The sequence below is a fragment of the Rhododendron vialii genome, chromosome 1a, assembly GCF_030253575.1.
Source record: "Rhododendron vialii isolate Sample 1 chromosome 1a, ASM3025357v1".
In the NCBI taxonomy this organism is placed as follows: Eukaryota; Viridiplantae; Streptophyta; class Magnoliopsida; order Ericales; family Ericaceae; genus Rhododendron; species Rhododendron vialii.
The window spans coordinates 46,163,147-46,187,031 of NC_080557.1; the positions used below are offsets into that span (position 1 = coordinate 46,163,147).

At 38.7% G+C, this 23,885-nt stretch overlaps 3 protein-coding genes across 5 annotated transcripts; all 3 read right to left on the reverse strand.

The window, feature by feature from the left end:
- Positions 1-80: 80 nt before the first annotated feature.
- On the reverse strand, positions 81-4,060 carry LOC131321391 (dehydrodolichyl diphosphate synthase CPT3-like). 3 transcript variants are annotated; one of them, XR_009198467.1, is made up of 4 exons: positions 3,935-4,060; positions 2,996-3,160; positions 749-2,059; positions 81-528 (listed from the first exon to the last, which is right to left on the reverse strand). XR_009198467.1 is itself a non-coding variant. In XM_058352378.1 (3 exons), exon 3 carries the CDS (start codon positions 2,025-2,027, stop codon positions 1,113-1,115), a length of 915 nt encoding a protein of 304 aa, XP_058208361.1. In that variant the 5' UTR covers positions 2,028-2,059; positions 2,996-3,160; positions 3,935-4,060; the 3' UTR covers positions 81-1,112. The 3 variants fall into 3 exon arrangements, 1 of the variants encoding a protein (XP_058208361.1); XR_009198466.1 differs by having other exon boundaries at positions 571-2,059; XM_058352378.1 differs by having other exon boundaries at positions 81-2,059.
- Positions 4,061-4,179: 119 nt separating this feature from the next.
- Positions 4,180-12,045, reverse strand: LOC131321373 (diaminopimelate decarboxylase 2, chloroplastic-like). The gene is made up of 9 exons (XM_058352360.1): positions 11,920-12,045; positions 11,073-11,832; positions 9,522-9,696; positions 8,859-9,008; positions 7,439-7,600; positions 7,095-7,280; positions 5,353-5,475; positions 5,182-5,271; positions 4,180-4,437 (listed from the first exon to the last, which is right to left on the reverse strand). The coding sequence occupies exons 2-9, from the start codon at positions 11,570-11,572 to the stop codon at positions 4,357-4,359; spliced, it is 1,467 nt and encodes a 488-aa protein (XP_058208343.1). The 5' UTR covers positions 11,573-11,832; positions 11,920-12,045; the 3' UTR covers positions 4,180-4,356.
- A 6,906-nt stretch (positions 12,046-18,951) lies between these two features.
- On the reverse strand, positions 18,952-21,582 carry LOC131321383 (hyoscyamine 6-dioxygenase-like). Its single transcript, XM_058352367.1, has 4 exons — positions 21,030-21,582; positions 20,662-20,903; positions 20,230-20,548; positions 18,952-19,421 (listed from the first exon to the last, which is right to left on the reverse strand). The coding sequence occupies exons 1-4, from the start codon at positions 21,237-21,239 to the stop codon at positions 19,173-19,175; spliced, it is 1,020 nt and encodes a 339-aa protein (XP_058208350.1). The 5' UTR covers positions 21,240-21,582; the 3' UTR covers positions 18,952-19,172.
- Between the last annotated feature and the right edge of the window lie 2,303 nt (positions 21,583-23,885).

The following is a 23,885-nucleotide window of genomic DNA, read 5'->3' on the forward strand; positions in this document are numbered from 1 at the left end:
GTGCAATTTTGAGATTAAAAAAATACTTCCTCGCATCATTTTTTTAAATTTCTTTGCACCATATTAAGAGCTCTTGAATTGCTTTAATCCAAACAATAAAATGTGAATCTAATTAACCCATTGTTTTCTTCTGCCTACCATTCCTTCATATATAGCATATTTAACACCAACAACCTGGTAAAACCACTGACCAAAAATAGGGAAAAAGAAAAAGAAATCAACACTCTACTGTTGCTTTGTTTTCAGAACTGAGATCATACTTAAAGGTTACAGACTAAGATCCCATACTCAGACACTTCCAATATGGATTTACAGTGGCGACTCAATGGACACTCTTAAAAGCCAGAAATACAACCATGGCTAAACCAAGTCCCATCTTTGGCTGCAGCATGCAGTGAACCTTTGAACACCAAGTCCCATTCTTCCCCTGCTGCTCCAGGCAAACCAGTAATGCAACCATGGCTAAACCACTAAGCATCCATAGAGCCTCGTCTTTCATCAAGAATACCAAACACGTTGAGAGGTGCCCTTCAATTTTTGCAGATACGGATCAATGCAGGAGAAACATACATGCAAAACATTCAGATACGGATCAATTTTCAGATACAGATCATCGATACAGCAATACTTGGTTGAACTGTTGGTCTAAGTGGCACATTAGGTTTTCGCGCATGAAGCATAGAGTGAAACAGTTGCCGTGGCCCAACTTTGTATCAGCACTAAACAGAGTAACAGACAACACTTGTACCTGTTTCCGATAAATTTGCTTCCTCAAAACACGAAGGACCTGAACAATAATCTCTCCTTTTGAAACTTTCCGCCGAATCAGTCAATATGTTGTGTTTTCAGCTTAGGAAAGACAACAGGCCCAGTGCATCCACTCCGTCTATTACTTAAAGACCCAGGTTTATTTTGAAATAGGATTCCTACAGCATTTCACTTCTTCTGCAGCAAAGAATCAAACATTGTATAGCCATGTACGAACATTGATGTTAAATTCTCAGCCTCACACGAAGAGCATGGGTGTGAAATAAGTCCAAACCCGTGTCTGATGCTGTTGTGAATACGAAATATGGAGCAGGATTACCATCATCAAAACCAGATCAACCACATTATGGTCGAGAAGTTGAGCAGTGTCTATCAACCTGTGAAATTCGTATGATTTTCTTTCTCTCCTCCAAATAAGAAAAGTTCCTTTGGAAGTCCAAAACTGCCCAAAACAAATGCCAGAAACCAATCTCCGGCCAAAGCACAGATGGAGAATATAAAAGGGAATAAGCACTCTGCCATAAGAGAAAATTGCTTAAACGAGTCTCACCAGAAGTACGAATCAAGATATCAGGATCCGGTGCAACTGCCATATACATATGCTTCTCAATATTTAACACAGTAATAGCATCCACTTCATGGTTCATCTCATTCACTCCAAGTCCAATTATATCGTATCCCGTGCCACTTGCTTCAAGTACTTTGATATCATCCCATTTTTGTTCACAAGATTCTTGAACTGCATGCACAATCTCATCAGTGGAAGTGTAGGCAACACAGATGGACAAAATTGCTTTGGAGTTACCAGCAGTGGCCGCCATAGCCCTCTCAGCCGCCAACCTCACAGATTTATTCAAGAGTTTAAGGTTTCCAACAAAGTAAACCCTAATGCCATAGCGGTTCACTATGCTCTCTTCTTTAATTAACCCCTCAATCTTTTGCTCTATCAACTCCATGATAGATTGTACTTCTTCCGGATGTCTTTTGAAATTATCAATGCTGAAAGCATAAATGGTTACGTATTTGACGTCCAACTCATAACAGTATTGGAGCATAGACATAAGAGCCAAAAACCCAATCTTGTGGCCAGCGCCTTCAACCAAATTCTTCTTCTTCGCATACCTTCGATTCCCATCCATGACAAAGGCAATGTGGCTAGGGACTGGACCGACAGACAGAATCTGGAATATGCATTTTCGCAGGAAACTGCCAAAGTGCGCAAAGATTTGGGATGCTTGTTGACCACTTTCTCTATCCATATAAAGATACTAATCGAGTGCCAAATCAACACCTGTTCATATGAAAGTTATCTTCAGTGCAAATCTATCATTGACACTAGTAGTTTGGTTTGTAACAAGAGTTATAGTAAACGAATGATTCCACGTGGATCTCATTCCCCGAGCTTAACCAACCGCATCAATGCCTGAATGCCGAGCTTATCCTTGGAAAAAAAAATAAAAAATCTCCTTTGGGGTAGTCTAGTTGGGTTGCAAAGAAAACAGCTGAATCAATTAGGGTTCCAAGAATACAATTGAACCAACTAGCAAAGTTCCAATGGGTGGGCCAAAAATACTAGTAAATCACACTATGACATAGTGTGTAGACTCCAATAACTGAGATAGACGATATGAACCAATTAGCAATGCTACACGGTGTACCCATACATCAAATGGATTTTTACCATATTTTTGATACCTCCCCCAATGAGATGGGGAATTTGGAACCCCCTATTTAGACTCTTGGGCCCTTCATCTTTCTGAATCGAGGGCCGGCCCGGCTCGCGTCGTTCCAACAACCGGCGGGAAGCACCTTAGTATACGATCACGCGCAGTAACTGGGAGTCCTATTACACCTGAGGTCAACAGGTGTCTGAGTCAGCTTTCGAGCACTTTGACTAATCCTGGGCGCCCAATCCCGGCCCGCACTTGCAAGGAGCCCAACTATAAGCCAGAGCTCCGTACGGATTGGCCCCCAAAGAGGTCTTGTATACATACCCATCTAAATATATGATATTTGAGGCGCAATTCAAGATTTGGACATGGGTATACCTAGAAAATTATGTGGATACATATGAAGATTAGAATTACGCTATTTGCCCAAGATATGCAGTAGTTTCAAGAACGACCATTGAAAGCCCGACTGAATTATTTAAATGAAATAATCAGAATAAAATTAATACAACAGTATAGACGAGTGAAAGAAAAAGGGACGAAGAGATCGTATTTACCTACGGATGTTTGAGTTGTACGAGAAAATCTGGTTCTTTTTCGTTTCTGAATCGACTGGTTTAGTTGAGCCATTTTTTCTTGAACCAGAGAGGGACAAGGGAGACGCAGGGGTTTAGATTAGGTGTGGAAGCTACCACGTTTCCGCATCATGGTGCTCAATAGGGCTGCGACACTTCAGCAAAATGTGAGTTAAAGTGTACTTTTCGAATCAGATTTTAGATTCTAAACACTACTAGATTCTCCTCCTTTTACAATTTAATCATAATTCAGCAACTATAATAGTAAAACATGTATATCTGCTTCTACTAAAATTCAAAATGATAACTGACGTTTTTTGGTAGAACGGATTATTTATTTAAACTGAGAGTATATTATATTCCAACCGCTAGTTCTCATATAAAATGACACATTTTATTTACCAACAAGTGGTCTACACTAGGATTTCTTTAAAAGCTGTAGTAAGAAGTATCATATGATTAACAAAGTCATTTTATATACTTCCTTGAAAATAGGAACCTGCCATAAGTAATATGTGACAGAAAGGAAAGTAATTTTCACACTTTTCATTTTACAATTATCACTCTCTTTTTTGTCTTTATTCACGTCAATTTGCTACGTTGCCCCCTTTTTTTCAATACTCTTATTTACACTTCCCGAGGGCAACATTAAATTTACGTGGATAAAGACAGAAAAAGAATAGATTGTAAAAAGGACAGTGTAAAAATTATTTCACGACATAAAAGAGAAACATGGGTGAGAATAAAGGATCTCACGCCCATCTCCTTGTATGGGAATCAGGTTTACAAGGGTATGGTCCAACCAACGTCACCAAAATGTTGATTCCAGTTGCTTGTGACTTCTCCACCTTCAAATCTTTTTCCGAAAGAGAAATGATTGAATTGACAAACCAACTAGTAGTAAAACCACAATGCACCTACCAAAAGGGGCAGTGTTCGTTTACTAGCCCACCCGTATCCGAACCGCGCATTGAACTTTTCCACCAAAAGGCTTGCCAATTCCTCAGGAATGGATGGAGTCTGCAGATTTCCACAAAAAGGCTTTCTGATTACCCAGGTTTATGTCCGATCAGAGCAGGTATTTACTGAGGAAACGAAAAATGATCAAAAATCCGCAAGAGTCCTAAATTACTGACATGATCGCGCCTGACCTTCAACTACATTCATGAACAATAGCAACAACTAGATCACTTAAACTGATTTGATTCATGATATCCAGTGTTCCGATATCTCTGATCCATAATAACAAGGGAAGGCAAATACAGAACAAGCCATATCAAAATTCAAGCCTCTCTCTACCCTGCTGCCACGGTGGACATCATCAACATATGGAACAAATGCGTCTAAAGATCTTCAAAGTATCTGATGTGGTCTTGAAATGTCTCCCCATGTCGAATCTTGGTCACTGATCCATCTTCTTTGACCTAAAATGATAAGTCGCAATCTAATAAGTACTTATTGGCAATTTTCAAGCTTAAAAACAATGGACTTACTGAAATAATTTTTTGTGCAATATAGATCTTGTTTGATAAATCTCCATGAGATCTTTTGAACGGTGCAAAAAAAAATAAAAAATTATTTTCGTAAATACATTATTTTTAAGTTTGAAATTGTAAATAAGTACTTATTTTTAAGAACCCTTTGCGGAAGGAACACACCTAACTTTCCTACCTACAGACCAAAAACTTAACCCCTTTCTTTGTATAAAATCTGAACTTGAACCCTTTTATTGAGGCATCACAAATTATGAGGTATGTCATGGCATAGCATGCATGTTCATCGGCTGGAAAGAACCAAGTTCATGAGGGAAACACGGTCAAACTTTTGATTCAAGTACGAGTTACATCCTCGTATAATGAAGTCATCCACCTACCTGAAAGTTAGGCTGGTCCTTTTAGGGTTTCCCTTGGGTTACATCCACTGGGTGTGAATGCAAACACCCATCTAATGTCTTGTTTATAAAAAAGGAGATAAAGTGGATGGGTTTGTGATGGCCCAAACCATGGATTATTTTCAGTTGAAACTCTAAAAGCAACACAATGCATAAACAAAGTTCCCACGTAGAAAGCAAGGGTTTCTGCTTCATCATGTGAGTTCTATTGAATAAAGTGTAGCTAGATTTGAAACAAAACAGACAGTCGGTGAACAAGAGAATCAAAACGACATACCCAGTACTCCGGTGGGCGCATCTTGAGATTGTAAGTTGAGGCCATGCTCATGCAATAAGCACCGGCGTCATGAACAACCAGGCCAGCTCCCTGAATGATCAATTTCCTCTCAGTAAACAAACATAAATTTATATCTCAAACAAATTCCATGTTAACCGTTTCCCACATTACCCTTTCTGGAGTTGGAAGCTCCCTATCCTTTCCCAAGAAATCCGCTGACTCACAGACCGGCCCCACCACATCAAAAGTAGAAATCTCAGCATCAGGCGGTGAAGGAGAAACCAGTTCTATATGCTGCACGCAAGTAAGAGTAAACAAGCAATTAGTGAAGAAGCAAGAGACACTGTTACAGAGATTGCAGTGTAACATGGGACTAATAAAAAGGCAACATGACAAATGAAAATCAATGAAGCCCCACCACGAGCCCTTTGTCTTTCTCTTTCTTCTGTAGGAAAGATAACTAGTGAACTCAAACGTGGAACATTAAGGTAAAAAATCTCTGGGGCTCACTGATTGCTGCATATCAGTAAACCTTTGAAATTCAGTTTCCTAAATTTTACTTTAGAGTTGTACGCCTAAAGGTTAACATCTACAGAAATATCAGGCATCCGAAATGTCATCTCAAATCAAGACAAACTGCATTTCAATAGGGAAAGCCTTCATCATTGATGTCAACAAGAACATCACTACTGAAAATGCAACAAAAAGGGTCTCAGAGCAAATGGAAATACAATGGCTCACAAACCGGCATGTTTGATTACTTTTCAGTTCTTTCACTATAAACAGAAGAAAAATCTTCAGATACCCTTTTTTATTTGGTATTATAACTGGCTTTTACAAAGGCCTTCATGTGACTATTTCAGATCCAGCGTTATCAATGCTTCAGGTATTATTCCTCTTTCGTACTTGTTCGCTCGGAACGGATCTACTACAAATCGGCAGAAGTCTCATTGATCAACTACCATGGTCAGTGCCCCTTCCCCTATTCTTTAAAACCTAGTTTTGAGCCTGATCCCACTGCTGTAGACAAAGAATTATGGTCAGTTTCTTTATCTGCTGCAGCAGCATGGGATGCTACTATATCCCATGGTTCTATTGTACATTGGCATAAGCTTGTTTGGTTTCCTAAATGCATACCTCTACACAGCTTTATTTTGTGGATGGCTATTCAAAAAGAAATCAGAACCAAAGATAAGCTCAGTCACTGGGGAATTAACCATCCTCATAAACTATTTGTTCTCTTTGCCAGTAGGAAGCAGACACCAGACACCAGACACTATATCTCATATTTTATCCAAGTGCTCCTATTCCAAGAACATATGGAAGCAAGTCTGCCATTTGAGTGGTGTTTCTAAACCACACCACAGTTGGGATGCTGAAATAGCATGGCTCATTGGCAAATTCAATAGTAAATCTTATAGTAGCATTGTCAGGAGCTTGCTTGGGCATGGTTTATTATACAAGGCAAGAGAGCAACTGCAAAGTTTTTCAAGGCATTCGAAGGCCTTTTTCCACCGTTTTAGACAAGATTTGTTTTGATGTTCATGTTAGAAGTTCTCAATGTAGGTCTGTCAACAAAACGCCCCTTAACTCCTTGATTTATAGCCTTTTGAAAATTCCCCATAGGGTTTTTTTTCTAGCCTAGCTGAATTCTGTTGTTGGAAGGTATGCCTTCATTGTCCTCTGTAAAATTGTTTTCTTTTAATGAATCTCATGTACACAAAAAAAATAAAAATGAAAACCTTGAGACAAGCATATGATGAATATATATATATATATATATATATATATATATATATAGAGAGAGAGAGGGAGAGAGAGAGAGAGAGAGAGAGAGAGAGAGAGAGAGAGAGAGAGATGACCATCTTGCATTGACACAAGCATCTGAGGAAATTCAGCAGATTATAACTTACTTGATAAGCACCATAAAGACTCGGGCGGATGAGTTCTGACATGCTGCCATCGATGACAATAAAATTTTTTGTCCCATTAGTTTTGACCCCAGTTACACGATTGACCAGGCAACAGGTATTTGCAATTAGTGATCTCCCTGGTTCAATGATGAGATTAAGATCTCGCGACAAGACCAGCTCCCGTACCTAAAACCAACACCCATGAAGAAAATTTGATAAAGAATTCAGATAGTCCAAAGCAGTGGGCAGAATTGAAGACAAGGAAAGAGAATTCTTTCTCATTATTAGTCTGGACTCCGGAACTAAACAGGCCCTAAGTGCCTAGCGAAAGAAATGGTACTTACCGTGTCAATTAGATCTCTGGGAGTTGGAAGGACAGCACCAGTGTGATAATAGTCGATCCCCAGCCCACCTCCAATGTTTAAGTAGTCAATTTCAAAGCCTTGGTCCCGAATTTGATCAATGTAGTTCACCATAAGGACAGCAGCGTCCCTAAAAATGTCAACCTGAAAATCATAACGAGATTCAGACTTCCAGGACACAAAAAACGCATTTTGTGCATCATGAGACGATCATAAAAGGCAGATAAACATCAGAAGACTAGGGATCAATGTTAACACAAATGTTAATGACATGAGGAAAAAGAAAATAGCAAGTAAGAAAGATATATAAACAGCAAAGTAGAAATTGACTGAGGACAGCTATAATGACCCAAGGAAATGAAGAAAAATATGTGAATACAAGAAAAGCAACCAGCAAATGTAACCGAAAAGAAAGTAGTAGTGGTGGACATGAAGGGTGAACCAAGTACTAGGTCTAGAAGGATATCAATGAACGAACACTGTAGCTGTTGTTTAATTCCATTTTTCAACATCGGATTATGTACACAAATCTGGATTCCCCAGCATCAGCATAGCAAGGCTCATCCATAAATCAACAATAAATACAAATAGATCCACAAGCATTATACATTCTTCAGCAGCATACCTAAAAACATCACTCAAGCATTGTCTTGATATTTGTTGACTCAAATAGTAAACTATGCAATTGATCTGGGCGATATCAAGTATGGTAACACCAATATAGTAAAAATATAAAAATGTGGGGTAGGGGTTATGGCCTCAGGGAAAAGGAGATACGAAAAGATAAGATAATTTTAAGGTCAAAGTCATTAGGAATGGGCCAACCCAATAAAGTTCCCTTGTTTCAGGCATACCAATGTAATGGGAAATTTCTTTGCTGTCATTGCAAATGAAGACATAACACATTCAAGTACTGTCAGCATAATCATATGAATAACCCAACAGAAAAGCACAAAGTAATTTTATTGACATTAGGGCATTATTCATGTACAATGCTGTTTAAAGTTTTTTTGAAAGTTTTGCCTCCAATGATCCACCCATTTTGATGAAGGACCAAAAGGTTAAAATTCCCTTAGCACTAGTACATAAAGGATTGAAAAATTGGGAGGGCATTGCCTTCTGCGCCTAAAAGCTTACCACACTCTCACCCGACACCCACTAAGAGTAAAGGTGCAACATCAATGGCCTAACGAAACAAGCTAATATTGTAAATAATGATATGGAGAAAATGCGGTCAGCACTAAATAGAACTATGAGCGTATCATGTGCATAACTGGGAGCCACAAATAAATGTCAAAAGCTTTACTACAGGGAAAAACTATCCAATCGTAACTTCTAAAGCAAGTAGAACATCCAACACGTATATCAAAAAGCAGGAGGAAGCACAATGTTGATAAAGTACCTTGGTGATGGTCGAACCAAGATGGCAATGGGCCCCCACAAGCTTCAGCTCATCAGGATGTGCCTTCACAGCATCTAGAAACCATTGAAGCTTCTCATTTCTAATGCCAAATTTGGAGTTTTTATTACCAGTGGCAACATAAGCATGGACCTAAAGAATGACCACATAACAGTTTTTGAGAGCCAAATTGACCATCGTACATCATTGCAATTGTATCGGGAAAAGACCGTAACATTAAGCAAAAGAAGCTACCAAAATTTCCGGTAGTCTTTTATAAAATACTGTTTATCATTGGTGATTGTTGATCCCTATGATTCCGTAGCTGAATATACACAAAGCAAAGCCTCGATGCATTTCCTGGACAATCTTTGAGTTGACTGAATTCCTTCAAGGTCTTGGCGAAGTTGATTATATCTAAGTTGATTACCGTATAAAGAAAAAAAAATGCCATAATTATTGCCTCCCAAAATGCCCTCACCTTCAGCATTCACTACTATTCAGTTTTAAGTTGTAATCCATGAAGAGATGATACTTGGTCATGTATGTTAACTGCACGTCATGAACTAACTATCTGGGAACCAGCTAAGTTTACTTAGATTGCTAACTTAAATTATAGCACTACCAAGTCAAGAACTTCAAATCACATCTAGGTAGCCACATTACCTGAGGATCCACATCAGGATTAATCCGAAGCAATACATTAACCTTCTTCCCAGCAATCCTTGCAGCATACACAATATTATCCAAATCAAATTCACTATCAATATTGACGAAAACACTTTCGTGAGCAGCAAGTACCAGATCCTCTAACAGCTTTCCATTGCCATTAAAGATACACCTGTTATTATGGAGTAAGTCAAATAAGCTACACTAAGAGGAGTTTTAACAGTCACAGCCACAATCAACCTTAACCAAAAAATGAAAGTGCATGAAGGAAATCAAAAACTTCATCTTTACAAGCGTAGATTACAAAAGTTAACTTAGTTCTCTAAAGTAACATGAAAAATAAAATACCTTGCTGTTTACATAAGAAACAAGAGAAAATAGATTGCACGGTGAAATCAAATGATGAAAATAGTGCAAAAGTACCAGCGTCCTTTCATCTTTTCTAGTAAAAACGCCTCATTTTGACACTCTATGAATCATTACATGCTGAAATCAATCAAGCATGAGGAAATTAAAACCTCCACACGACCATTTCCAAACTTCACCAAAAACAATGGTTTTAAGCATCTACACAGTACATTTACATTTATACCTTCCTTGCCTATCAAAAGAGGACCTGATGAACATTGTCCAACAAATATCAAACACATTATGACTTATCGTGGAAAATAAACTACCAATCAACAACGATTTGGCAAAAAGCCCGGATCTTTTCTTCTATGACAGTTTCAACTTTCAACAAGGAGAAGGCAGTTCAGGTTGAGTCTTAAGCCATTGCAAGTGTTCATAAAACAACTATATTGAAGTCCCAGGCATAGTTTGTAAAAAACTACGAAACATGAAACGTATCCTACGATTTGTATCGTCATTTTTGGAGAACAATACGTATCCCACCCTGTATCATTTTTTTAAACAAATACTACGATACGACCGCATATTTGTATTATACAAATACTCTCTTTCCCAACTCTTGTCTTTAGTATTATCTCAATTCCAAAAATCTTGTCCAACTAAATACTAGAAACTCCTACTCTTCCAACAAACGTATCTTAAGATACACAATACGTAACCCGATATGATTTACACAATTGAAAAACACCATACACGATGGGTGTGTGAATGTGTATTAAAGGATAATAAATAAAGATTTTCGAATATAGAACTAGATTACCTAAATCGCCATTCAATTTGGATTTGGACCGTGAGATTTTTCTAAGGAAAATTCTAAAATCAGCCCACTGGGCTGACAATAATGAGTGTGTGAATGTGTAGATTTGAAAACACTAGTACTAGGCATGAACTACCAAACAAAAAGTGCTTCCCAGTCAATTGGGTGGGCTACACAAATCTCTCCTCTCTCTTTTTCACATGTCAAAGGGCTACATGCTCAATAAATCTAGTTTTACAAATATACCCAACAGAGGTCTATAACATCAAATTTTAGCATTTTACGGGCTCTACAACTTATAAAGACACGATGTTGATCTTTTAACTCCCAAAAAAAGAATTCAAGTGAATTATGAAATAGAAACATGCATTGTCTTGTACCTTTTGGGATCGAACCCAGCCTTTAGCGCCAATCTAAGCTCATTGCCACTCACCAAAACTGCCCCACATCCCAACATCCTCAAATGCTCCAAAATCTTGAGATTATTGTTGGCTTTAATTGCATATCCAATAATCGAATTTAAACCCTCCAAAGCCTCCCTATAAGCCTCAAAGTTTCTATTGATTTGGGGCTTACTGTAAAGATAAAATGGACTCCTCTCCACTGCTGTTTCCATGACATCCTGCACCCTAAGACCCTCACAGTACAAATATCCATCATCTGATTTGGTGAAACAGTGCCTAAAGTTCTGGGTTTTTGGCTCAGAGGCTGTTGTTTCTGCAGGGTTTTGGGACAGGACTGCCCTTAGGTTCAGTGCCCTTGAGGTATGTTTGAAGGGGAGATTGGGGTTTAGGACATAGGGGTTTGGGGTTGGCTTTGATGGGCAATTAAGGAATTTGGGAAAAGAAGGGGATTGAGAGAGAATGTGGGAGGCCGCCATTGATGGAGCAGATAAGAGCTTGATTTTAGGCTATGATGATACCCGTATCCCCCTTTTTGGGCGAAGTAACCGGGTCGACACGACACTATACGGGTGCGGGATTGGTCGGAAAATAATCGGACACGTTTGTTTTTGCATGAGAAGAAGATGACGAAGAAGAACAAAAAGAAGGAGAGGTCGCTGAAGACGATGTGTAAAAGCCGACGATGGTCGACGAAGTCGCTGAAGACGGTAGTTGTCGCAGTCTGTAGAACGACGTGCTGCAACGAGGAAGAAGAAGGAAGCTTAGTTGCTGGAGATGGGAGCTTACGGGTGAGAGAGAGAGAGAGAGAGAGAGAGAGAGAGACCTGCTGCTAGTGGCTCCGTCGCTGGACTGAACAGCAATCGCTGATGCTGCTGCTGCTGTTTTTTCTTCTAGGGTTTGGGCCACTTATTGTTTGGGCCATCTTTATTGTTTGTAATTTAGCTTTTGGGCCTCTTTGTTTAATAATGGAACAAGTGATAAGTTTGTTGGGCTATATATTAGGGTTGGGCCAAATTTATGAGATCCATAAATTACTCTTAAATCAGTTTTGTGCAAAGAAAATGATTTTTTTATGATATAATTTTACTTAATTTATATAATTAATATAAATACTTATACTATATAGTTTTCTCTTGCAGGTCTTCAATCGAGCACGCCGAAAATTGATGGGAAAATGACGGCACAGAACGTGTTTTGATAATTAATACCCGCCAAGAACATGCTAAGAACATTCGTTAATACTGAAAATGTCCTTAACGAGTATTAATTATCAAAACACGTCATTGACCGTCATTTTCCCAAAATTCATAAGGCCCAAAAGAAACGGTGGTTCTAAAACCAACCAAGAAGCCCAAATCTATAAGGATTTTTAGGCCGAGATTGGATGTTAATAAATGGTGTTTCACTGAATCCTTCCACTTGTATCCTTAACCTAATTCAGACAGATTATGTAGAGCCTAAAACCGTTACTTAATCCGTTGATTATTGATACTCCCCACCCATATTATGGTTTTTTTTTCAACATCGTATACATTAGTGGAGATTAGCGGGTGTTAGAATTAGCACAGGAGGGTCCAAAGGCTATCCATAGCCCTAGCCCTCAAAGCTCCACCCCCGTGGGATTTGAACCCTGGTTACCACTAGGGAGAGGGAGATGAGCAACCAACTTCACTAGAAGTGATTCTCATTTTATGGTAATTTAACGCCTGCAAGTTACGAGAGAAACTATCAATTCTAAATCATGACATTAGAAATATTTTATCTAAAGACAAAGGATGGAGAAAGGACGAACTTGAAACATTCCATAATCTTGTTTAACTCTCATAATTTGGTGAGTTTTTTTTTTTTGGAATTAGTTTGATGAGTTATTTCGTCGCAATAAAGACCCACCCAATTGCATGTGCGAGCTCAATGACTCGAATTGCCATTGGCTCGCAATCTTCTTATTTATGTTTAGTTAATACTTCACTACCTTAAACAAGTACTGCGAGAGAATGACATATCTCGTAAAGCAGAAAACAAGTACGTAAAAATAAAAATCTTAGCGGAACATGACCGATTCTTCACTTTTAACTGAAGAAAGTGATACGAAAGTCCTGAGACAATACCGCTTAATAGCAACAAGACCACTCAGAAAATTTCAATTGAAGTATTCAGGCAACGGATAAGTTGTTTCACTTTCACCCATTTGAGGCCTTAAGTTTAAGACATCAAATCATATCGGCCATCTATTGTCTCCGGATTTTCTTCTGAACTTAATCTGGTCAAGAGCCTGGCGCAAGTAATTCTCCATGAACCCCTTGTATGATTCTATGAAGTGACCTTGAACACCTGGGGAATATTGGATTCCGTGACCAGCGCTTTCGCAGGTCCTACGATGGTTTTACGAGTTGGAGTGATAAAAGTGACGATGGATATCCGAGCGACACTTTCATTCGTCACTACCCGGTGCAGAGGGCTTTTTACCTTCCCGTTGCTGATATAATCTATATCCAACCCAAATCGGTAATTGAGTTAGTTCCCAGCACTTGAATTTTTTGTTCGTAAGGGGCGAAATTAGCATGAACAATATTAGATTTTTTGGAGGATTCCAATCTAAAGCTAATTAGCAATAGGTGGAGTAACCTCTAGAATTATAGTTGTTGTGAAAATTCGCAAGTGCACGAAATCGTAACAAGTAATATAGTGATAAAGAAAGAAGTCGAACCCACGAGGACTACTTACCTATTAACTATTGAAATTGTTCTAGTTCTAAATTATTTGGAATCAAGAAAAGTGATGGATTTTTGGATTTGAAAAATAAAAACAACTAAAAGTAATTCAACAAATGAAGATTTGACTGAACACTTAAGAGAATAAGCTTTCACTCAGGAAAAAAAATACTAAGGCATCCGACTCACCTAACCAATCCAATCCCAAATCCTAACCATGCGATTAGTCAATTATAGTCCTATTTGACAGTGAGAAATTCAAACTTTTCTAAGACCCTCTCTCGAGTAGAATTAGAACTACCCAACATACAATAATCCGTGATATGTCTATGCGGATTTAAGAGCATTTGAGCCCATTAATATTAACAAAATTTCTCATATAAGCTGCACAAATCACGTTGGCACATTCCTGTCTTTCGTTCAATTCATGACATACATCATACAAAGTTAAATTGCATGCATCATCTCTCGAATTAGCATGCACAACACATCACTCAAATATTGGCCAGATAATTGAGAGCACTAAACACAATGATGTAAACTCAAAAGGACTGATAAAATTATGATCACATAAAAATAGGATTCGGAATTGTCATGGAGAGGCTACATCGTAGCCTTAGCAATAGAAATTAGTTCATAATAGAATCAGAACAACCCATAATATTTCTGCTGTTCATAATGAAAATTGTACGAAAAGAAGGTGAAGAGTTTAGAAGGAAACTGTATGTAGATCGAAAATCTGTTGACAAACTCCAATTCGGCCTTTGTCTTCCTCTTCTTTTTCCCAAACTTCTAAGTCTTCTCCAATGGTGAAAAAAAAAACTCTTTTCTACAAGCTCTGGTCGTGCCCCAACTTCTCTTCTATCTTCCGTATAAACACCTGTCTTTATTTCCCAAAACAGGTTCTCAATTAGGCAATTTTCGTCCTCTGACTTGATCCCCAATTTTCACCATATTATTCTTCGATTTTTGGAAAGTCTTCAACACGAAAGTTGTAGGATTCTCTCTTAGCTTTCCGTAGACACCAAGATCACCCTTATTGGATTTCTCTAGCCAAAGATATGCTCCGATTACGGAAGGGAACTTCAGGAAATTTGAGAAAAGATCAAGTGTTTCCTATTCTTTTGAAGAAGGCAATCTTTGTTCATTCAAAAAGGAAGGTTTCCTCCTCAATTCCCAGCAAGCCTTCAATGTTTTTATTCCTGAAAAAAATAAATAAAGTAAATAAAAACTCTAATAAGTAAGACAATTAAACACAAACTAACATAAAATTAAGAATAAAAGTATGCCGAAACTTGCATAGAAATTAAGCACATCAATAGTATTAACTAAGCTTGGGTGGCTTAGATGAGTGATGTGAGATTAAGTCTAACACTCCCCCTCACGTGTAGCCCGGATGCATGTAGATGTACGAATTGAGAAAACCAGGAGATTTGACTCGGGCGACCCCTCACATGCAGCCCGGAGGCACGTGGAGGTATGCATTGATGAGGTGAGGTGATTGACTCGGGTAATTGAGGTGGGCTTATTAGGTTGAGATTTGAGTCATCTGAGCATACATGCATGCATTCGCGGATAGGTGTAGTAATTGTATTATCGATTATGTTGAGGTTTTTAACTTTCTGGTGTTCTTATCAACAGGCTGGCTACCATCTTAATTCGCACCAATTTGCTTCTTAGGTTGAGGTTAGGCTCATGGAATTCTGTCGAGTAGATCGTTACGATCCCTACACGTTTGCTGGCAATTCAACTGTGCATGGATGAGTCGGCCTCTTCTTGATGTCTTCATTAGTGATTCTTAGGGTTCGGAGATGTTGTTCCGGCTAGGGATTTGTCTGTGTGTTTGCTGGTTTTGCTGGCAAGTGTAGTAGACTTGGTGGGCTTTGTTTAAGCCGTTATAATCTTGTACTTCTTGTATCTCTGATTCGTTTTTGGATTTCTTAATGAAGATTTGCCTTTCAAAAAAAGGGGGTATGAGAAGTTTCGGATTTAACGCATTAACAGGCACTTTTGAGATTCTATGACTCATTCTCCCTTTTAAGATTTTTTTGATAAGTAAACTATGTCTAAGATTGTTATCCATTGTGTTTCCCTCGAGAGAGCGAAACATACGTCTTGGCCGTGTGTTTGAGATGTGCAGGTGTGTCAGGATCATGGTTGGTCCGAATGTAGATAGACCGACTTTTTAACAGACGAGTTGTGCGCGGTGGATGAAATCTACCGCCGGTTCTTTTTTGCCTCGCCGAAGATCGAGGACTTCAGATTTTCTCAAGCAATGTTGAAGGAAAAAAATGAGCGCTGCGCTCACATGTAAAACAAACGATGTTGAGATGGAAATGCTTGGGATTTCCTTCGTGGGAAATAAATACAACTGTGGAGTTGCTAGAATTGAAACATAAAATTGCAAGAAAAGAAAAGAGAAACTTTTATATATACCGGGGATACCAAGGGTGTTGGTATCCCCTCCGGTTCATTTTCAATTTTTCGGCCATTTTTCGATCACATTTGAATAATCGGCTCTGTTCATTTTGTAGAGTTCGGTGAGAACCATAAACTTACAAAAAATTGTGTTCATCGGACTTTAGTAGATATATGATCGGTACATGTGAAAATTGCAAAAAACACAAAAAAACAAAATTGGGTTCCAATTCAGTTTGTTTTTGGACCCGATTTTGGTTTTCTTCAATTTTCACATGTGCTGATCATGTATCTACTAAAGTTCGATGAACATGATTTTCGGTATGATCAAATTTCTCGCCGAGCTCTACAAAATGAACGGAGCCGATCATTCAAGTTTCATCGGGAAATGACCAAAAAATTGAAAACGGACCGGAGAGGATACCAACACCCTTGATCTCCTAGACCTTTGGAAATTGAAATAAATAAAGGAGAGGCATTTGGTTGTGTGGTCGTGGACCACTTCTATGATATTGGTCTTCTCTTTTTATAGGCCCATAATCCCGTTACCCCCACTTAGCAACATGCATGCACGAGAAGTACTTGAATGCAAATTAGCCAATTTGTTTGGCTAGGATTTTTGGCTACTTTGGAAATATAAATAATTGTGTGTGAGCGTGCCAAAAAAGACTTGTAATTATTCTTTTCAGATTTAACTTAATAAAAGCCAAACTTAATTAGGCGATTGTGATATCGGTTTAATTACCTCAGTGAAGAGGATTTTTCCTTTGAAATATTGAAACGGCACGACGATTCACTAGAAATTCAACAATCAAAGAGAAACAAAACCTTGATTAATTCAAAACAACTTGCTTTCCAAATGATTCTCCAACTTCGAAATAACACGAACAGATTATAATGTAACTACTACAAACTATTCATAACTACTTCAAAGTAAGTCTAAGTTCCTAATTTACTGCCTATGGACAAACCAAGTATAGCATAGCTGTTTATTGATGAATTGTCTGGGTTTTTTTCCTTCTATGATCTCTAGCTTCTATTTATAAGTAAATTCTTGGGTCTTCTTAACGGTTTCCCATCTCCCGCTAGGCTATCTTCGAAGTCAGTCTTGTTTTTAATTCAAACTTTCCCTCCAGAGTTTTTGCTTGCAACCATTCCATGGTAATTCAATTTAAACCACTATCTCCACCTTCCTTGATTAAAACATGCTTGAACTGGGTAGTTTCATGCCTCAAATCTCAACTTCCCTAATCGTGCTCCACGACCGTAACTGCTCCAATAGGGATTTAAACGACATGGCTTGTGTCCCTGGGCTCAAACTGCATTCCTCTCCTTTCCTTTGTTCTTTGCGTGACATCTGGCAATGACTCCTTTTACCCATAAAACGATATTGAATTAATCAAAACACCATCGTTCCTTTAAACGCAAGATTCCGTGTATTTCAACCCACACATGCTCTGTTTGTTCGATACAAATGGCCACTTGTCACTTTCTAATTGGGCCAATAAATTTCTCATGCAAACCCAATTGCATGTGTCCCATGAACTCCAAAATCAACTGCCATGAAGTCCAAGATTTGGAGAAACCAAGCTTGTCAAGTTGGTCCTGATCAAAAAAAAAAAAAAAAAGCTTGTCAAGTTGGTCTTCTCACCTTCCTCCCTTAGTGGAGGTAGGAGTTTGAGCCCACGAGAGGTGAGGGTGTGGTTCAGGATTATGGACAACCTCTAGACCCCTTATAAACTAACTTATTAACTCACTAACTCCCCATACCCCGCTAATGTAAAAACTATGGAAAAAAACAAAAGTCCATGATTTGAACCCTTTTATCTCCAAGTAATCCCATGCAAGATAATTCGGCTACGCCAAAAATACATGGGCTAGCTTGGCGGCTTTTTAGTGGGCGATTATTTTTGGGTACGAACACATTGTTATGGAAAATGGTTGATCTTGATTTTTTGGGAATGCAAATGCAAGAACCAATATTTCACGTCGATTGTCGCCATCAAACGGAGTCCCCTCTGCCAATACAATCTCCCAATGGATGGACTAAATCCGGAAAGAAGAAATTATGAAAAGTGAGAAAAAAGAAGAAGAAGAAGAAATCCAAATACTTGTTTCGGACTCCTTCGATCAAAATCGATCTACAACATATAAGTATCGATCTTCTGTGGCTTAATTCAACTTCTCCGAAAATAAACCCATAATTGAACTCCATCCACCACTCCCTTCACCCAGAGACGACCAGAGCGGTTGGACGAGTACTGCTTCATCCACGTGATTGACAAAATAGAATACTGAGCGGCACCGTGTGGAAGGAATTTAATCTCATTCGTCGGAGAGCCTTGCAGTAAGATAATAGAGAGAGAGAGAGAGAGAGAGAGAGAGAGAGAGAGAGAGATTATAGTATGCGAAGGGTTTTTACCTTTGAGTAAAAAAATCGTTTCCTCACAAACGGCCTTAATGTCCTGATGGTGGCTTTTGGATTCTAAATAAATTCGACTGCCAATTTTTACCGGTATAGATAGGCGGGGCCACCAACATGTGCCGAAAATTTCATCCAACCAAGCTTGGATTACATATATAGGCGGGATTTCTATCTATGCAAACTTGCAAAACTATATAACAACTCATCGCGATACGTTACAGAAGCCTATCACACGGCATTGCGATAATTTTACCTACGATAATCATTGCGATACAGTACAGAAGCCTATCACATGGCATTGCGATAATTTTACAAACGTGTATATCGTCCCATTGCGATATGTTACAGAGTCTATCACGTTGCATTGCGATATTTTTAAAAAAGTGTACAACATGTCAGTTCAATTGCATCGCGTCTTGCCAAGACATGGATGCAATGAGTCATGCCACCGTACTGATGCTTTTTTTTTTATATGCAGCCACAAAGTTTATTACACCAAACCCGTTTTGCTTTTGGTTTACACTAGAGCTTATAAGCATCTAGTGTCGTCGCATCGTTAGGGTCCCGGAGATTGGCGAAGTAAATATCACGATACTCCTTGAATCGAAAGGACTTGAACAGTTGGGGTTCGGATGCACTTTCAAGTGCTTTTTCAGGTTCGATGATGGATTCTAGCGATGGATTAATAAAAGTAACCAAGGATGTCCGAGCAATGTCGGCATTCGTCACTACTCGGTGTCGAGCACTTTTTAGCTTCCCATTGCTGATAACCTACATCCAAGTCAAACGGGAAATCACATTAATTTCAGCCCAAGAAAACTTATATATCAAGTAGAAGAACAAACAGATAATGAAATTTAAACACACATAACAGTTTGTACAATGCAACGGATCATTGCATCTATAAGCATTCTAGTACGAAACTCGATCACTAAAATGAGAACAGGGCTCCTGCCAAACATTTTGGACCCATCTTAGGCTGACTATTAATGATATAAATCATTCATTTTATAGAGCTCAGATATTCGATCAGCGTCACTTTTGGTTTGGTACGTTAAACTTCTCGTCAAGCTATACAAAATGAAATGTTTCCATCAGTAAAGTTCGCTCAAGATGGATATGGAAAATGTCAATACTGGACCGTTCCACTTTAATGAGTGCTTGTTCAACAACGGATCAGATATCTAATCAACATGATTTTTAATCGTTTTCTTAGCTTCAAAATGGAGAGTCCCCTAAAATAAACAATTCAAAGCGTAAAAAAAAAAATATATATGTTCGAATTCAGAACACTACCCTATTCAGGATGGCTATAGCTAAGCATGTAAGATTTTGCTAAATATGCTTCATAATAAGTTAAATTTCTTGAGCATGACCACTATCAATAGATTACAAGCACATTAACAACACCCCAAAAAAAATGCGAGTAGTTTGAATGGGCAAAGACTATACAAACTCTTCAAAGGGCTAACTACATGGGTTTTTTCTTTTTTAAGGGGAAGAAAGTGTACTGATTGAACAAAATTTAAGGGCCTTTACATGAAACTTCAAAGGGGTGGGGGTTTATAGATTTATATACCTCAAGTTGGTCAGATATGTTGATAACAAAAGCATGAGGAATTGGTTCAACCCCAAGCCACTGGCCACCCTTGAAAATCTGAAGCCCATAAACATCCTGCTGCTGGAGTAAGGTTAAGAGGCTTGGATCAGTGTGACCACCGACTCCCAAAACCAAACCTGGTTCTGGACATGGTGGGTAATTGTGGACCAGCAGTTCCTGAAATTTGCTTAGCTCATCCCTGAAATACCCCGATTCAATCCCCAGTCCTTCGCAAACCAGATCCAAAATCCTCAAGCTTAACTTCCTCACTTCCACTGAATAGGCCCTAACCACCTCCCTACAAGCTCACAATTGAGAAAACCAAAAAAAAAAAAAGGTTCTATTTTAGAAACTCAACTGATCCACAAGCCTTAATTCATTAGTTGTATTTGAAAAAGAAAAATACGTTACCGATATCTAGCCGGCTTTTCAGGCCAAGATTGGATGTTATCCTCTAAAGGCTCACAAATGTGTCTAACAGAATCTTTCCACGTGTTAACACCCTTCATGCTGCTTGTGTAGATCCTAAAACCCTTACTAGTTCCATCCTCAGAATAATACATAGCCTTGTCTTCGGCAGGCATGTTGAAGAACTCCTTGAATAGATTCATTGTTTCATCCATTAGTTCTTCGGGTACTCCATGGTTGATCACCTGTACTTTTGTGAATGTTTGACCAAGATTTCATAACTAGAAAGTTAGTACAATAAACTATATTAGTTTTTAAATTATGGTATCAGAATACTTTGATCGATATATACATATAGAGAAAGGATGGACCTGAAACATTCCCAAATCCATGTTAGCTTTCATGATTAGCTGAATTGTCTCAACGCGATCAAGACCAGACAGTTGTGATAGATCAATGACTGGAATATCTTTGCATACAGGCGCCGCAACATCACCTCCGGGCCTTTGGTCCTCTGGCAACACATAATTTGGTGGCACAGATTGAACGTTTCGAGACCAACTTGAGAGACGAGTCAACATTCTCTACAAGTACGTACTGAATCGTTTCGAAAGAAAAACAAGTTTTGATGGGTAGAGGCAATGGTGTCTATGGGTTCTCTAGAGCATATATATATTAGTTAATAAGGAATCTAGACTGTCTAGTTTATATCATGACTGGATAAAAAGCAGAAGAAGTTACTAGTAAAACTCCTGAGAAATGGCAAAACCAGTCTTAACTTCGCCGCTTCTCTACAAATGCGCGCCCACTGTATCTTTTAAGAGCCCAACTTGACAAGCACTTAATCCCAACTCTTTCCCTCTCCTTGTGTTTGTTTCCTGTTACCTCATTAATTTGTTGACTTTGAGGGGCCTAGTTGTGGCTTCATCCTCGATCTCAGCCGGCCACTTGTGTAGAGAGGCCTAACACATCGTAATCGGAATGAATTCTTTATCAACCATCAAATGAATTCTATATAAATCCTAATCAACTGGCCTGCATCCACTATATAAGTTTTTGACTGGGGAAGTGATATCCTAATGGCTCACCAGAAATTTAAAAAAAAAAGAAAAAAGAAGAAGGCAGGTCTATTGTTAACGGGTTTGACTTCTGTATTGGCAATATGGGCACTCTAACGTTCCTAGCTCTGTCTAGCTTTCTAGTATAATTCTCTCGAACTTTCTCTACTAATTAATATCAATAGCTAGTATAGATGAGCCAGTTGGTATCCGTAGGGGTTAGGGGTTGGTTAGCTTGGGGGTGAAAACTTGAGATTTAGAGGTTTGCTTGCTCCTTCCTAAAGTCACGGATTCAACTTTATTTCCCAGTAATTCTTGGGGCCATCTCACATCACCCATAAACGTGCAAAACGCAGCTGGCCTGAAACACGTTGTACTATAAAAAAAAAAAGTATGATTTTATTACTAGAAAATACTTGACTAGCCTTAATGCCAAGTACAGATAATTCAAGATTTTTTCCTACCGATATCTTGCTCGGGCCAAGATTGGATATTATCCTCTAGAGCATGACAAGAGTCATGCTTGATTGAATCCTTCCAGTAGTTAACCTGGTCCTTGAGGTAATTCATACCGCCAGTGTAGAAACGATAGCTCTTAGTCATGTCCTTGGAATAATAGGCAGCCTTGTCTTCTACAGGCATGTCAAAGAACTCCTTGAACAGACTCATTGTGTCATCCATTAGCTCTTCTGATACTCCATGGTTGATCACCTGTTAACAATCATAATTCATAATTTCAATTTTTCACAAATATGTTACTACAAGAGAATGGATGAACCTGAAACAAACCGAAATCCTTGGAAGCTTTCATGATCCGGTGAATTATTTCGTCGTGGTCATGTCCCCCAACTTGTGCTGGGTCAATTACTGGAATGTTGTTGCATACAGGAGCTGTAATGTCCTCCAGGCCTTATCTTCTCTGGAAAAAAACATAATTTTTTGGCACGGACTGAACGTTCTTAGACCAACTTGAAACAAGAATTGACATCTCTACTATTGAATTGTTTCAAAGGAAAACAAGTTTTGATGGGAAGTGGAAGTGTTGTGTATGATTTTTATAGTGATCTAGCACTCTTCATTTTTTCCTGTGGCCAGAGCATATTGTAAATAGGAAAAGAATTGGTTAACCAGCCACGGAGTTTTATACTGACAGGCAGGGCCGCCGCCAAGAACATGTGCTGAAAATTCCATTCAAACAAAATTGCATTTCACAGAGAAGGTTCAAGCAGATGTGGATTACTCTATCAAGCTTGGATGGCTTAGGTAAGCAATGTGGAATAAAATCTAACACTCCCCCTCACGTGCAAGCCGGATGCACATAGAGGTATGGATTGATTAGGTGAGGCAATTGATTCGAGTGGAGATTCGACCACAGGAGGTGTGACCACCTAAGACGTAACTCTGATACGATGTTAGAATAATTTGTCAATAAATAGAGGATTTTTGGGCGAATCCTAGATTTGTCGACAAATCTTCACATATGCACATGAAGGTACGGATTGATGAGGTGAGGCGATTGATTCGAGAGGAGGTTCGACCACTTGAGGTGCGACCACCTAAGACGTAGCTCTGATACCCTGTTAGAATAATTTGTCAATAAATAGAGGATTTCTCGGTGAATCCTACATTTGTCAACAAATCAAATCCTAAATTTGAATGAATGAGTCACGCATTTGCCAACGACATCCTATATTTGATGAGAAGTTATTTATTTGCCCGCTGATACTATATATCAAGTTCTCAACACTTGCCAACCACATCAACTTCAACTTTGTAAAATAGGACTCTTTGACTCGAAAGGATTTGAACACTATGCTGCATATTGAACTAAGAATCAAAATTTTTTTTTCCTCTCTGATTTCGTGACGCATTCTAGAGCTGGTGAGGAAAAATGACCTTCAGTGAACCGTAACCGAGCAATGCTCGTATCATCACTGCTTAATGTTGAGACTTTTAGCTTTTGATTGTTTTTTTTTTTTGATAAGTGCACAAAATTTTATTAGGCTCAAACCAAGAAACAAAGTATAAGGGATAGAATCCCCTTACAAGAAACAACAAAACAGGCAGCCATACTTAACAGCTCTAAACAAGAAAACAAAATCAAAGAACACCCTATAAAAAAAACTATACATATTGCATGATCCTGTGAGGCAAGCCCCATATCTCACA